Source organism: Acanthaster planci, linkage group LG19, assembly GCF_054643075.1.
Source record: "Acanthaster planci isolate LZ-2023a linkage group LG19, COTS_SCS, whole genome shotgun sequence".
Lineage (NCBI taxonomy): Eukaryota > Metazoa > Echinodermata > Asteroidea > Valvatida > Acanthasteridae > Acanthaster > Acanthaster planci.
The window spans coordinates 4704484-4720884 of record NC_141795.1 but is presented as its reverse complement, the minus strand read 5'-3'; the positions used below and the strand labels follow the sequence as shown (position 1 = coordinate 4720884).

The 16401-nt window shown below is 42.6% G+C and overlaps 2 protein-coding genes and 1 pseudogene across 3 annotated transcripts in view; 1 reads left to right on the top strand and 2 right to left on the bottom strand.

Annotated features, from left to right (window-relative positions):
* LOC110974241 (E3 ubiquitin-protein ligase TRIM56-like) overlaps positions 1–16401 on the top strand; it is a 25016-nt gene extending 8615 nt beyond the window's left edge. The window contains exons 2-5 of one of the 2 annotated variants that reach the window (XM_087129710.1): positions 9948–10068; positions 10796–12428; positions 13392–13804; positions 15859–16401. In XM_087129710.1, the coding sequence (XP_086985836.1) occupies positions 13433–13804; positions 15859–16038 (552 nt within the window). In that variant the 5' untranslated portion in view covers positions 9948–10068; positions 10796–12428; positions 13392–13432 and the 3' untranslated portion in view covers positions 16039–16401. Of the gene's footprint in view, positions 1–9947; positions 10069–10795; positions 12429–13391; positions 13805–15858 lie in introns of those variants that run through there. The other variant, XM_022225742.2, reaches the window with a different exon arrangement.
* LOC147795968 (uncharacterized) lies at positions 491–2071 on the bottom strand (annotated as a pseudogene).
* On the bottom strand, positions 2633–8054 carry LOC110973934 (cytochrome P450 2J4-like). The gene is made up of 5 exons (XM_022225182.2): positions 7619–8054; positions 6843–6988; positions 5860–6658; positions 5398–5555; positions 2633–5218 (listed from the first exon to the last, which is right to left on the bottom strand). The coding sequence occupies exons 1-5, from the start codon at positions 7819–7821 to the stop codon at positions 5040–5042; spliced, it is 1485 nt and encodes a 494-aa protein (XP_022080874.1). The 5' UTR covers positions 7822–8054; the 3' UTR covers positions 2633–5039.

Here is a 16401-nt window from a genome sequence, read left to right as displayed (position 1 = left end):
TTCCCTGCATGAAATTATAAATAGCGACACCCGAGAGAGATTGGTTTTATCTCACATCATAAGCTATGATGGTCACACTGTGCGTATTGTGTTACAAATAAAAAAAACACACTCACAAACTTTGTTGAGTCTGTAGTGCGTCCGATATTCTGTTTTTGATGTTTTACTGTGACAGACGGGACATCTCAAGTTCGAATATTAACTCCGTTACAGTATTGTTTGCTGTGCTCTGTAATTAACCTTCATGTACGTCTCGTCAGTTTTGATGGTAAGTATTTCAAGGCGTGGTGGGGATAAGGGCTGGTGTTCGATGTCGGTATCGAGTGGTATTGGAACGAGTAAGATGACAATTCCTGTCACGCTGTACAAGAACGCCATCTGGTTGCTTCAAGGTTAAGAGGGAGAGGCAAGCAGAGTAAGCGAGCTGTGTTTTCACAAAGGCCAAACAAGTTCCTCAAGTTACAATGATGAAATTCTACTCTTTCAAAAGTTAGGTGTGCCAATACAAGCATGGCATATTTAAATGGAAATAGAATGCACTTGAGTAATACCTTAGTTCTGTCGTAACAACTGTTCATAGTCAAGCAAAATGTGGGTTGAAACACTATCATGCCGACCAAACGTCGGACAAGCTGGTCGAGGACGTTCGAGGCGATCAACAAAAATGAAGGAATAACATTAAAACTGAGATTCTGATTGGTGAATCCTTAAACTTTATTCGTGAATAAAACATTTTCTGGTATAATTCCTGATCCCCCCACGCACAAGGCATCTCTCTCTTGTCTTTATACCTTGCCAGTCTGCAAACACGGCTGACATTGCTAGCATGTATCCTCCCTGGCTCGTCACCAGCTGGCTATTCATGGGGTTGTTTTGGAAGAAAAAAAATGGCACACCGAACCCCGAAACATTGAGAATATAAGTATTAGGATTCAAACGTAAGGTTGACATTTTGCTGGATGATCCAGGACCAATGAAATAATTCAGTTCATTGTAGAAGTATAATAAAATAATAGTAAATAACAAACTATGGAGGGCATTACGTTTCGATCCTAGCAGAATCTTTCTCAAAGGTATTAGTAAAGTTAATTTTGGGCAAGGTTTCAAATACTCTTATATCGTTACTTGAATTGAAGTGATGGTCTTGCGATTACTAGCCTACTACTTAGACTGTCGGAGCATCGCAAATGTACGCTTTGTCTACCTGCTCCATGATGTGTGCAGTGGCTGCCTCGGCCCCGCTTTGGAAGTTAACATTCCACACCCGCAGCCCACCGCGGTACTCACCAGCCAGCACCACGTAGGTCTCGGTTAGCTCGACGTCTGTACGCGAGCACTGCCACCCATCACTGCCGAACCTGGACACATTGACGGTCTTCGTCACTGGCAAGCCCCCTCCGCAGTCTTGTAAACGCACTCGACGTCGAAAGTGACGCTGTAGAAGCCGCAGTTTAGTTGGCCTAACGACAAGACTCGGTAGATGGACCTGGCTCTCCCCTTGAACGCCACAGGTGCTTGGGACATTCGCTCCACGATCCCCTGGGGTGGTGTAGGGATATACATGCATGCTGAGCACAAACCCACAGCAAAAATGAGAAACACTGCCTTGAAGGTCGCTTTCTCCATCACTGTATCGTCTATCCTGTGGGAGGAACACTGAGAGATCATCATAATGAAAATTGTAGTTTGACAGCTGGAAAGGCCTACTTTTCGTCACTAAAAGAATAAACTCGTTTGCCCCTCATTTGCAAGGAACCTGTCTGAAATCACCCTCGATTACGTACATGACTCCTCGGAACCCAGTAATCTGGAATGATAATCTACATGCTCAAATGTAATTGCATGGAAATTAACCAGTGACGCATTTTCTATTGATAATTTAATCATACTTACCGAAGTTTCTGGCGGCACTTGGAAATCTGCTCTTGATGTGACAGTTACACTGACTATTTATAGATTTCTTGTCACGTAACAAAGTGTCCGTGTTACAATTGATAATGTAGTAACAAACGGTATTATCCGTCGACAGGTGATACATTAACGGTCAAATAATTCTACGACACTTTCTGTCAATTTTTGACACGGATTCTGTCAATCTGTGAATAAAATATTTTCGGTTTGTGATACATTATCTGCTGGTTCCAACATTTTCAGTTATGGTTGGCCATCATTTTGTCGTTGGAAAATTAGGAGGGTCTCCAAACTGACGGTTCGTGACAGCCATCCAAAAAGAAAATTAGCTTTCCTTCTCGATCTGTTGTCTGGGCTGTGGATGTTGATAGAAATCTGCCATGATCAGAGCATTACCCTTACTACCTGTCTCGTATTTTTGTTCATTTTAATTAAAAGTGATTGGTTTTAGGATGCAGTAATAGTTGTTATGTGGCACATGTGCTCCTTTTCGTTCTAACTCCGATGAAAGAAGTGACAAGTGACATTTGGCAACTACTCTTTAAGGAGATGTGATGTCAAATTATGTCGAAAATCGTCACAGACCAATTCTTTATGTTGGCCTGACATCAACATGCACAGCACGTGGATATCACTCAGTGTGGTTTCAGGCGGCTGGCCGGAACCGTCAAGAACCCAACTACTTCCGCGATTTGAATCTAATACTTGTTAATTTTAAATATTATTTTTCGGGATACACTTACAAAGACACTTTATTGACAGAAGACACATTTAAACATTAGAAACAAAACATGAAGGACGCAATAATTAACCAGCTCCCGCTGGCTTGCCCAAAAGAAACATCATGGTTTGAAACCATGATGTTTCTTTTGAAACTAGAAACCATTGGTTTCTAGTTTCGAGGGGTTCTAAAACTCTGGTTAAATAGGAAACAGGAAATAACTAAAATTAGAAAATGATAAATGCAAATACTCAAGGAAATAAAACAATATTAACGTAACATGATAACGTAAAATACAATTATTTCAATTACTAAAGCTATGAATAAAACAAAATTTGAAAGTAGACTGAAATAAGCATCTCAAATTACTTTAAGTGTACATACATGTATGAGAAAAAATACCTGTTCTGGTAAGGCAGAGGAAAACAATGGGAAAGAAAATACACGTGCATACAACCCTAAAGTGGTTGACCTTACGGCATGAAGCTGGATATTCTACAAGACATGGATGATTGAGCCCTGGTTAAAGAGGTGGTCACGTAAAGAGTGAGTAGAACGTACGTACATGAAACAGTTGCGTATAGGAAAGCAATCATGGAAGACGTCGAAAGATTGACTATCCGCCTTGAACAAAAGCCCCCCCCGTCATAGTTTGAAAAGAGCCATTCTGGTAAGGGAGTGTTTGTTTTGTTGGTAGCGACGTGCATGCAACGGATGCATCTTATTGTCTTCGTGAACCAGCGAATTGGAGTTCCTTCCGAAGGAGCCTCTGTTGCCAGGAAAACTGCGCTCTAGCTCTCTTGATCCAGCGCGGGGCACAATGCTGTCCATCGGACCGAAGTTAAAAGGCCTGAGTTTCAGATGTCATACTTTTTATGGGCCATTTAAATGTAACTTATTCAAATTTAATGGTAATTGGACCTTTTGAATCTCATAATCCACTGCCGGCCTTATCTTTTTATGTATTCTATGGCAAAAGTAAGATAAATATAGATCCTGAGATGTGCGATTGATGTTAATAATTTTTTTTTCATTTTGGTTAAAACGTACTAGTTGGCTAAGTCGTGTTGATATAGCCCAGCAGGTTGAATGGTGGCAGGAAAGCTGTTCTTGACTGGTGTGGTTAAAGCCACCTTTCCGTATGTACATGTTTTGGGTGTGTTGCGTGCACGATGCGTTCATGCGTTTTATTTTCACGGACACAAACATCGAGTCCATTCACATAACACACGTGTGCGTTGCGTTCGGCAGTCAAAATCGCCCAGGAGCGATTGTGACGGATACGCAACGCTTGGCGCAAGTGTTGACGCGCAGATGGAAAGGCTCCTTTATTACGGTTGGGTGCGACGCTCTCTTTCGATTTGTAGAGTCCATTTGATTTATGTACATTTAATGAACATTCCAAACTTTTATCTTGTTTTCCTGCCTTATTAGGCATTGCTCAAGAATCATTCGAATAATGACATGAGGTTGATAAACTTGTTTGGTCCAGTGAGCCAGTATGGTATTGCAATAGTGCATGCTCAGTACAAGGCCACTCGGAAACAGCTAGCTACATGATAGCCGATCAGCGTAGCCATAGGCCTTTTTCCAATACTCAACTTTGTCTCCGTCTCAGGCTTCGTGTAGGAAACCAATCCTCGATTGTGGGCCTAAAGCGTTCAACTTAAATTAAAATACTGTAATGTTTATCTCTTTTGCATCTTACTTGATGTTTTGTGGCACTTTCAGACTTACTATTACACTTATAACGTCAAAGTCAGGAAGTAGAAAAACAGCTTAAGCCTGAGACGGAGCCCAAGTCTAGTACTGGAAAACGGCCATAGTACGCTAGCTCGACTCAATCGCGCACTTCGTTCGTTCGTTCCCGAACGATCTTGGCTTTACGAAACACCGAAAGAGCTCAATGGGTTTATATAGGTCAAGCTGGAAGAATTAGTAAACAATTGATTTTTCAATTAATCAACAGTTGCTTTTTTACATAAGTCTGCTGGTTGATTCAACGTGTGACTATATCGATTTGGCAATTTTTGGGGGCTTAATGTGAAAGCACAACTGCTTGCTGTTTTTAATATTAATATCATTAATAAGCAGATAGTCCTCAAAGGCAAACTAACGAGGCTAAGACAAACAACAAGCATTTCTGACCTATTTTCTTCAGAAAAAGCTGATGCTTGAAATTTCACTCACGTTTTTATTACAATGGGTTGGTTTTGTTCAGTGGCCAAATGATTGCATCAAAGAAAAGACTTGTCATTTAAAGGCAACTAAAATTTTGGCCTCTGGTCTCGCATTACTCATTATTATTCAGAAAAACTGTTTACTTTTATTTACTTGGTGATCACACCCTCACGTCAGAGGCTCAGGTCATGCAACTGATGACTAAGTCGAAGCCACGTCATCTTTATCAGTCACGCGCAACAGCAATAACTTTGTACGGAACGGGTGCAAGCGTCAGTGACTCGACCGCTTTGAAGGTGATCGTAGCGCCCTCTGGCGCCTTGAAGGTGAAATGATGGAGGAGAATTGTGAACACCAGAAACACCTCCATCTTGGCCAAGTTCTCGCCGAGACAGAAACGACGACCTAGGAAAAGGAGGCAATCAAGTGATCTAAAGAATGAAATGACATGAAAGAATTATTTGTGTACATGAGTTTGAATAAACGCAAAAAATGCAACTTGGCATCTCGGACTGGTAGTCAAAGATGTACCAGCCGGGCCCCGTGCTCGTTTAATTCTGGATTACTGAGATATGTTTTCTTACCTACACCAAATGGTATAAATTTCTCCCGCCGCACAAGATTGCCGTGACGGTCCAGGAATCGCTCCGGTCGAAATTGCTTTGGATTGGTCCATTCACAGGGGTCATTGAGGACTTGCCAGAGGTTGGTGAGCAGCAAAGAACCCTTTGGAATGTGGTATCTGGTGGAAATGCCGAGCACGGGAAATCGATACATATTTGAATTATTTGGCAGCCTTTGCAGAAGCAGAATTGATACCTGACTCTAGGAGGATGCCAAAATTTTAAATGTTTTAAATGGGAGGTATGTCTTATTCACGTTTTTCTCTAGGAGATCACTATTAACTCTGTCGGTTGATCTGGCTTGGAGATTATGACTTTTCTATAGGCAGTGAAAAGATATCGAGAAGGAAGTGGCTTGTAAAATGGCATTCTTTCAGTTTGTTAAATCTTGGATGAAAATTTCCTGTACAATAAAAATTTTACCCTGAAACGGTGGTGTCCTCCATGCATTTATGAGGCACGCCCAAGGGGACTATGGTGACGCGCTGGATCTCGTGAAGTACCGCCTGAGTAAAGACTAACTGTGGCTTATCCGAGAGCTGCGGTGGTCTGTCCCGGCCAACCACACTGTCCAGTTCCTGCTGCACCTTAGCCTGAATTTCAGGGTAGGCAATCATGTAGAGCAAAACCCACTGGAGGGTGGTGGTTGTAGTCTCGGTTCCAGCCCCGAACAGGCCCGACACGGAGTGGAACAGACTGATAGGGTTCATGAAAGTCGGTTGGCCTTTGCTGTCTTTAGCCTTCATCTCGCTGTAGAAAGCGTCTGTATAATCTCGCGAGATCTCGGGTCGGTATCCCTTCTCATGTTCTTTCAGTAGCCTCCTCATCATCTGTTCAAATGCCCGATTGATGGCCATGTGCTTTTTCACAATGGGAAGAAATGTCAGTTTAGCAAATATGGGCACAAACTCGACAACTCCCCCCGCCCCACCAAGCTCATGCGACTTGTGGAGCGTCTCAAGAAGCTCTTTGAACTTCTCGTCTGTGTACTCAAACCTGCTACCGAACACCAAGAAGCAAATGATGTTGGCAACAGCGTTCTGTAAGAACTCTTTGGGATTAAAGCTCTCCCGTCCCTGCTTTTGTATCTCCTTAAGAAGATACCGAGCTTCAATGGAAATCTGCTTCTCAAAAGTGATCTTTCCCATCCCCAATTTCCGTAGTGCCATAGAGGAGAAACGTCTCAATTCCACCCATGGCGCACCAGAGGCGGTGAGGATACCTGAAGGAAAAAGTAAGAAAGAAATGAATTTAAAGGAGGAAAACATACATCCACCTAACGCTGAGAAGATTGAACTTCTCCAATAGCGAACAGATACTTGAGTCTATGCTTATAGGTCTGTATAAATAAAATTCCGATTATGGCTGAGACTGGCTCGTTCATTTTGACACATACTTCTACCTACCATGACCCGGTAAAGTTAATTGGCCGATTTCAAACGAAGGGCGTCCACTCAGTTGAAACTGATCACAGGCCTCTTTGATGACGTCATAATTATGCAATACCACCACTAGCTGATTGGCTATTTTTAAGCAGAATACGGGCCCGTACCTGTTATAACCGGAATACAAAAGATCATTAAAGATGACAAATTGACCCTAAAACAGTCACTTACTGAACAGAGCCAGGGTGGAGAATTCTGTTTCGATTCCTTCCTATACAGTTTAGACTGTCATGGTTTTTCTTGCAAAATCTGGAGGGAATTTTTTGCACATTAATACCTTTTGTGTGTACAGAGTTTCTGCTCAGTACAGGCGATTCACAATAGTGTGCCTCCAAGAGTTTGCAACGCATTGACCAATCACAGTGCGCGAAATCTGTCGACCCAGTGCGCGTTAGGAAAAAGTCGACAGATTCCGCGCACTGTAATTGGTCAAAGCGTTGCAAATTCTTGGAGGAGTACTATAATTGTAAAACACCCATATTGAAATGGCATTTTACAGTTGTGGTCATTGCTGTTTCACCCCTCTATTATGCTCAAGGAAACTTTTTGGCACTCTTTTGATGAAAGTCCCACTACTCCTGAGAATTTCCTGTCAACCTTTTATTTGTGACACCATTATTGTTGCGAGGACAGATATGGCAGTGCGGGAGAATTTTTCCGCCGACAGAATTTCTCTGGCAATTTTAAGAGTTGAATTTGAAATGTTTAGTGTCCAAATCTTTTCCCCAAAACCTCACTTCTTGCCCATCTTGGCGAAGACCTCATGGACAGGCTCCTTGATCCTCGCCAACTGAGGTATGTAACCGAGCAGTGGCCAACCACGCGGGCCAGGGGGAAGGTTCTTTGACCGGCTGAAGAACCACGAGAGGACGGTGAAGATGACGAGACCAAGAAGAGCCGAGAGAAGGTTGACGTGACTCCAAAGGCCAGCCAAATCCATGCTTCAAGAGGGAGTCTTATTGCCTGACGATCCACAGAAAAATTACCATTTATGACACTTCTGTTTCCGCTTGTCGTACACCGGACGTCAACGCCAGAAAATTATTGGAGTTTCAGCGTCATTTAAAGGACTACTGATAATGTTAACTCCTTCAACATGACATTTTCGTTCGTGTGTGCCGAGGGCTTTAGTCCGATTGCAAATTCCAGGTAAAAATGGCAGGCAGGCAGCAGGTACCGCATGAACTTTACACTTAATAAATATGCATGTCTATACTTCCATGCGTGGTTGCAATGGATACGTCCAAGTTGAACTTTGGGCTTGTTTAGAATGAAAACCAAGTACATTGTTACCGTGTTGTTTTACTGGTTCCAAAGTGCGTAAGCTGACCTATAATCGAACCTTTATCAGAGGAGAAGGCGCGATTCTCTGGGGAAGGTGAGGTTGGGATCACAGGGCTGTATTCGTCAAAATTTGCCCTCAGCTCTCAAACACGGCTTGTATTTGCCATTTTGTCTGCCTTTCGCAGTTAGATTTTCAATTTTCAATATGACGTTTATTTCCATGTTAGTGAAGATCAGGAAAGTAAATAGATGACTCCAAGATTAAATGTTATATCATACGCTTGTTTTGATTCTGAGACAGCAAAGAAGTATTATGCCAAAGACCCTCCAGATTCCTGGTTCATTAAATCAAAGAACTGCAACCCCATGACGACGCAAGGAACGAAACCCAGATTTCAAAAACGGGGTTGCCTTGTCTGGCCCTGAAGAGACATAAATTCACGACTTTTTTGCCACTTAATAAATTTATTCACGACTAGTTGCGAACATTTTTCACGACCAGTTGTAAATATTTTTGCGACGTCGTGAATATTTTTTTACGTCATGAATAAATTTACTACTCGAAAACGTTGTCATGAATATTTTCCCACAAACTTGAAGGGTCTAATATTGACCTGACCGGGACGCCAAGGCTTTTTAAGGGCTTCCAAAGCTACGGCTAAATTCAAGATACATATGTATGCCTTACCAGAAACAAACCATGTGGAAAGCAAACCTTGTTTTTCTGAGTCATTTCGTTCCCAATGCCCTTGTTTTTTTTTCTAAATGCACAGCTTCACTGTTCACTTGGCATCGCACGTAGACAGCCATGCAACAGTACACGTTCATGGATGATACATAATGCTCAAGGCCAGGCCTGGCAGGCGCTGATCATTGTATTTGCCGTTTGTTATTCGCACAGTTACCTTCCAAAGCTCTAAAGTAACAGAGTCAGCAGTTGGAGGTCACGGAAGCCAACATTTTAGAGGGGATCTTTCAGTTTTGCCAGATTTTCCCTGACACTTCTCTTCGTGTGAATAATGAGGAATACCATAAACGCTCTAATGGGAAAGTAAAAACCGTATAGTTGAGAACGTAAAGTTTTTGTTTGTGCCTTTTAGTCGGGCAATTTGACGTCATTGTACATGTAAATGTACGTACGTATCAGTGCAATGCAGTAAAAGTCAACTCGTATCCAAATTCACTTGTATATCCAGGTATGTGTGCGTGTACGTGTATACCATGCCCAAAATCCGGAAATTTCATTTTGACCGCTGCCAATGAAAAATGGTCCCAATGAAAAACAAAGTGAATTAAAAAATAAGTTTTCTACCTATATAGAAGTAATAAATGTTTTTGTTCATAAGAGTCTTTCATGTGGCATCAAAGGTATTTGAAGGTAAACCCAGCAAATTTGTGAAAATGAGACACAAAGTACGTAAAAAAACGATAATTTTTTCACAATTATCCTTTATCGTAAAATTGACATTTTCCACTTCTTTGAATCTTTTTCGAAGATCTTTCTTACTAGAAGCTATGAAATACCACCATTTGATAGATTTTTGGCGATTTTTTATACACAAGATCTTCAAAGGAAATTGCAGTACAAATCCCTCACACGGGTCACCATCAATTGCGTTTTCTGCCAGAATTTATAATTTTCATTTTCAGGCCAACGACCCTATGTCACTTTTGGGCGAATACACAAACTAAATGCACGTACATGGGCACCGAACATACGTACTTGGCAGTTCTTGTGACTTCAGATTACACGTTACATCATTCTATTTATAATTTATAAAGCGAATTTCTGTGTTCGGGGCGGTCCCTCATGTGCAATAGCAGAAAGACGGCCAAGTACGCATTCGACAATCTCATCGTTCCAAGCAGTGCACATAATTCACCAGACTTCGCTGGACTTAAGGTGAGTCTAAATGCGCCACGATTCTCTGTTAACACGCGACTATACTCTTGATAATATCTGTAAGTTTACATTGCCAAGTCCTAGGGAGGTTTGATGTTAAATTTGTTGCTACTGTTTATCCCCAAAACGGGGTTCGACTTCTGCCCCACTCCACCATGACGTGGGAGCAGGGCGGACATCGGACCCCACGGTTCTGGGGGTAGCAAATGTTATCGTTAGTCTGTACGTTGTTGTTGCAACAACCTCGTACAAACATGTTTGGTAGAAACAAACATGTTGTTATATGCATGTTGGGTGCATACAGTCTGTTGACTTGATTGGTGAGCAGGGTCAGCAAGGTTAGATTCTGTTACATGTATATGAACTCGTTGGATTTAAAACAAAACAAGCATATGGGAATAGCAACATCAAATCACCCTTTATTTAAATCCTGAAAGAGAGACCCGAATTAAAGAGAGTGGATTCTTTGTGGTCGAGCTGGAGTCGCAACCCCTGTACATTCATTAATCTATAGATTAGAACAATAATTCTACATTTTTACACAAGTGTTTGGTCCAAGAGTTGTGGGTTCAAATCCTATCAGAGCAACTTTCGGACTACACGGATAAGTGTGAGGGTGCAACCCAGCATATAGTATTAACATCCCCGACGTAAAGCCAAACTGTTATCATAGTATGCTGTGCATGTTGCAAGCTTTTTGTCCGGTTATTTCGCTTCTATCTCATAGAGCTTTGAAGAGGTAGACGATGGCACAGAGCGAGGAGTCTGCGTCAGTAGTCCTGAGCAAGATCAGCCGCACACATCTGGAGTGTGGAATTTGTCATGAGAGATACCAAGTACCAAAATTCCTAGAATGTCTCCATAGTTTTTGCGAGCATTGCCTCACGACTTACAAGAATACTGTAGCCGAGGTGTCTGCGATGATGCCGTGTCCAGTCTGCAGGAAGAAGACCAAACTGCCCCTAGACGGAGTGGCCGGTTTGAAGACCAACTTCCATCTGATGGGAATGGTCGAGGATTTCACTCTCCAGGAGAAGCTAACGCGGCAGAAAGGATTGAAGGTACCTTGCGATTTGTGTCAGCATCGGCAAGAGGCGGATTCCAGGTGCATGGACTGTCCCTTCTTTCTGTGTGTCAACTGCCGTCTGGTTCACCTTCGCATCGAAGCTACCACCAACCATGAAGTCTTGGCACTAGACACCTTACGGTCTGGTATCATGAGCCTACGGCCTAAAGTGAAAGATGACCCGCCTTGCCAGAAACACAGAGGGGAGAAAAAGAGGTTCTTCTGTGAGACCTGCCAAGTGTTGATCTGCAGAGATTGCACGGTGGTTGAGCACCGCGAAGCAGAGCACAAGTTCACAACCATAGATGATGCCGCTTCCCGTTTCAGGGAAGCCACTCAGAAGCTGATCGACAACGTGGAAGAAAGCTGGAGGGCACATAAAGAAACCAAAGACGCACTAAAACAGATGGCTTCTGACTTACATAGGTCTGCATCCCTGAGCTATCAGCAGGTGATTGATCGGGGGACCAAAGAAGAAAGCAAGATTGCTGATTACGAAGCGAACATCCTAAAGGATATCAACCAACGTGAAAATCTTCGGAAGGTAACATTTCGAACAAACGGGATTCGCTTCTTTCAACCGAGCAAATCAAAATCAGCTGAATCACTAAGAATAGGAAAAGAAATTAAGCAGGAATACTCCAAAAGCTTAAAAGAGAAGTTCGTCAAAATTGACAAAGCACTTGATGAGCTAAGTCTCAATATCGAAACGTTACTGAAAACTGATGGGGATATACATTCCCTCATTGAAATTTCGAAAGAAGAAGCCCTACAGAAAGGCAGCGATGACCGCTCGAAAGTTGCTGCCGCCAGAGACAAGTTGCTGCTTCAGGTTAGAAGCACAATCAATCTGAGACAGCAGACGATCACAGAACTGAGCAAGATGACAGAGGGGCAGATCCTGCGCTTACGCCATGCATTGGACACCGCTGGAGATGTGGTTAAGTCTGCCTATAATGTCGACTTTCTTAATCTTTACTCTGTGATTGACAGCGATCTGGAAGACCTTCTTGGGGAGAGCCCTCCTAACCTTCATCCCGGCTATCCAAGGATTGAATTCAAGAGCAGTGATGGTACTGGATTGGGGGAGGTAGTAGTCGGTGCGACGTGGAGGTGGAAGGTATTCTATCGGGACCCGATAGAATACTGACGTCATACTCGTGTTATGTGGGAACAGAGAGCGCGATAAAGAACATAACCATAGCCACCAATAAAGCAGTGGTAGAGGGTCTATCCGGCGTCTGGGTTCTAGACATCACAAACAGATCATGGAGAAAGGCAGTGAACCAATCAGGTAATGCATAATACATGCAGAAAAAAAAAGTTTCCTAAGGACGAATGAGCTTTAGTGAACACAGGCATACAATGACAATGATCTCGCTTGATGTGTTTTTTACTGCTTTGATTATTCACACAAATTGTTTACATGGATTAGGCCAAAAAAGTCTTTCGTCTGTTGCAGCGAGAGCTGCAACAGCGCCCTCTGTTGTCGCACTGCTTCAACATTTTTCTCTCAAATTGTGACCCCCTGACCCTTGCGTCATATCTATTTATAGCAGTGGGCGATGCCTGGCCTAAGATAGAAGATTTTTATCAAGAGTCGTCAATTTTTGGGCAGGGAACCTGACTACCTTTTTCTGGGCAGCTCGATCTTTTACTCAGGGCGATTGATCCCGCCGAGATTGATGTTGAACAATGATAGCAGACTGTGGATACGAAGTTGTTTGTTGTCAACTTATAATCATAATAAAGCTGGTCTGGTCCCATGACTCGACAATGTGTGCCTGCAATAGTCTGTACAATCCACCCCTGGGGGAAGGGGGAAAAAAAGAAAAAAATGTTCCGTCGCTGCATCAATTCCGGAACATAAGTCTGATCAGAGACAAACTTTTTTCTGGCGTTACCCTGCGCTCAGTCCAGAGCTACAATAATCACAATCGAAATATGCAATTCAGTTAAAAAATGGCTAGATTTAAAAATCTCTGTTAGTGGGAAAATTTGAATCCATCGCATTGGTTATTCAAAAATCACTGCAGGACGCTGTTCAATCTTAGATATTGCCATGTTTGTCCGTGATCCCCCTTCAAACATCAAATGTTTCATTTCGTTACAGACGTAAAAAAAGCATCCTCATAAAGTTTCAGTGTAACATGGGGATTGTAATACAGCCGTTAACGTATGCTCGGGAAAGTAAAGAAATGGGCTGGGAAAACTATTATGTAACATCTGAGTGATTTTTCTTGTTTATATATTACAGGGGAGAGAGTTGCCACGTTGCCTGACGACTCTATTGTGCACATGACCGCTTCCAGTGTTAGCTTGTTTGATCCAAATTTTTCGCGTGGGTCCTCGTTTGATCTCTCCCGAACAATCAAGATTGATGAGTCTGACACTGAGCTTGGTCGACCAGTCAGCATTACATACTACAAGGATCAGCTGTTGGCCATTGGATACACTAATTGGCAGGGAGTCTTGGTACACGACTCCTCTACTGGGAAGGTCATCCGCCAGATACCGGTCGGCATAAAACCCGAATTCCTGACTTCTACCAGCCGCAGTCGAATACTCGTGGCTGCACGGACCCCAGCTGTCATCGAAGGGCTCGACAGCAGAGGGGGCACTGCTCTTACCATTCACCCTGTCGTTGAGGGAGTCCCTACGGGTAAGCAGGTAAGCTGTGTTGGCATTTGCCGCGATAGCCGCGACACCATCTACGTAGCATTGTTGCCAGATGATGTTTCTAAAGTCCATGTTCACCAGTACAGCCCATATGGCAATTTCCTAGGATGCTCAGTCTTCGATATTTCACCTCCGGTATGTGGTATCGCTGTGACTGGTAATGATTGTCTGGTACTGGCTGAACGATATCGCTGTAAAGTGTATGAAAGTCACAGTGAACACTGTTAAATCTCGAGTATATTCCAACATCGATTTATCAGTAAATGGAGCTGAGTTGGGTGAATTCGATTAGCTTACACGTGTAAGTCAAACTTACGCGAGAGCGTTCGTTTAGCCATCACGTGATCCTCGTGCGTACCCTGGTGTCAGCCACCACAACCCCGGCTGGCGAGCGGGTCTCTGGAGGATGCCCAAGTGTAATGACGTCACAGATGGACTGTTCGAGCATGGATGTACATGATGAAACGTGGCGGGACTTGGCCTTTTTCCTAGAATGTCTTGGCGAATACACTGCAGCGTTCGATTAGCCTCATTTCGAGGCTTCCCTTGCATGTAACACTAGTGTATTCAGGGAAGCTAATCTATTCAGGGTATTCAGGAAGCTAGATTTAGGTAATCATAATGTACATGTACCTGTATAGTTTCGGTTCAATATCCACTGAATATGTAATGTATTTACGTTGCCTAGTATAAGTAGGCCTGTACTCTATGTATATTTAGGGATTGTGTTGATAAGAATCTTGTGATTATTATTCTAAAATATGCTGTATTCCAACAGTCAAGGCTATTAGGTAGGATAGCGATGCTTAAGTTATGTTGTAAGCATTAACAATAATTCTTACGCTACTTGTAGGTTCACAGAAATATCCTGCTAGTCATTCTTCCAATGACGTCAGAAGGCGAATTCTTTTGAGGTGGGCAAGTTTTGAATTCTGCCATAAGTATCGTTGAATGAGGTTACAATAATTCTAGCCTTTCTTTCTGTTCACATCATTTTTGTCCAATCTATCACTCTTTCATCATTTTCTGTGAAAATTTAGAAGTACATCTTGAACCGGCTTTGATTGATTACAGTAAATCAAAGTAGGATTCTGATCCTTATTTTCAATTGACTGCTTTTCTTTCAAGAATTCTAAGTGGTTATAAAGTTGAAGAACAACTTTATACAACTGAAAGTAACTATTAAAGTCATTAACTCAAATCAGATTATGGAATTAGGTCAGGCTTGAAATTAGGTTAGATATTTCTTGGTTAGAGCAGCTTCTTGCCTGTATGTATTCTTGATTATACACGTCTTTGCATAAATGTTTAATAGCTTCGATTTTATGATGAGTGTGTTTATATACCAGGCAAGATATGGGATGGAGGGGGTACCCCCCTTACCTGTCCAATCCCTATACACACTCTAGACTATTGTTACCTAACACCCTCCCCCAGAAGTCTGTTAAGAGTTCCTGAGATTCCGATCAAACAATGACCAACACAAAGGCGGTCAGGGGTTCTCTCCGTCCCATATCTTGCTTCAAATTTGTTTTTAAATTGTTTTGTGATTTGAGATTCATTGACGTTGAACACAGTTATCCTGACTACTTTTAAGCAATGGTTCTATGGTTGCACAATTCCGGCAGTGCCATGATGCACAAAATGTCATGGACGGGTTGGCTAAGAAAAAGTGACACTGCATAGCATGTCCTCTTGTTCTTCCGATCTACAAAAGACAAAGGAGGGAACCATTGTAATAAATGTTTGGAGACAAGCAATGCTATGCGAAGGAGAATGCTGCATGGTGTCATTAAAAAAAAGAAAGAAAACAGATGGTCTCGTCCTCGAGTTCTCTTTAATTGGGTCATTTTGTTGCTCTTGAAGGTTACTAGCTGGTGGCAGACTTTGAAGTCGGTTTATGTTGTCCCTGGAATGCATGAAGGTTGAACAAGTGAACATAAGGCCAGCAATGATTTATTTGCACGGAAACCGACAAAGGATTTTTCGGGATCATAATTACCAAAACACAAGTACGCCAAACGTTTTTTTACATTTGCTCTCAGGACCACTGGAGTCTCAGGGGACAGAGCGATGGCGCTGGTACAGAGTACTTTAATGTAATTGCTTATGGAAGACACCTGCACCCCTCACTCCACAGCCCTCGCCAGACAGACCTTTCTCCCGCCCTGACGAACCACGTGATCAGAGCTAGAGGTAGTGGCATATCCGGGCTGGGGGCATGAGATCCCCATTCAAGTTTTTTTGCTCTCTGAAAAACGAAAATACAGTACCCACCTATATTAGACAATTAGCTCTCACAGAGCGTTAAATCCTCATTCCCTGGGGTGCAACCGGGGAGGGGTGCCGAGCATCATTAGCTATTTTGGAGGTAAATCCCCCACCCACCCACGCGCCACTCTCTATTAGGATTTTTAAGTTTTTTGCTCTTTAAATATTTTAGCTGAACAGTTTGCTTGGTAAACAAGAAACAGGGCCCGGTACAGTACAACCGTACAATGGACAAGGTTGCATTCTCAGGCTATTAAAACTTGCACAGCAATCACACCTGCTTGTGTTTCCAGAGAAGATTTACGCATAACTGACGA

What these genes read in the sequence shown, in the direction of transcription:
- LOC110973934 (XM_022225182.2), bottom strand. Translation starts at nt 7,821, where the DNA reads ATGGATTTGGCTGGCCTTTGGAGTCACGTCAACCTTCTCTCGGCTCTT. An exon ending in TTCGCCAAGATGGGCAAGAA is followed by an intron (nt 6,989 to 7,618) that starts GTGAGGTTTTGG and finishes CGGTTATAACAG; the next exon opens with GTACGGGCCCGTATTCTGCT. An exon ending in ATTAACTTTACCGGGTCATG is followed by an intron (nt 6,659 to 6,842) that starts GTAGGTAGAAGT and finishes TTTTTCCTTCAG; the next exon opens with GTATCCTCACCGCCTCTGGT.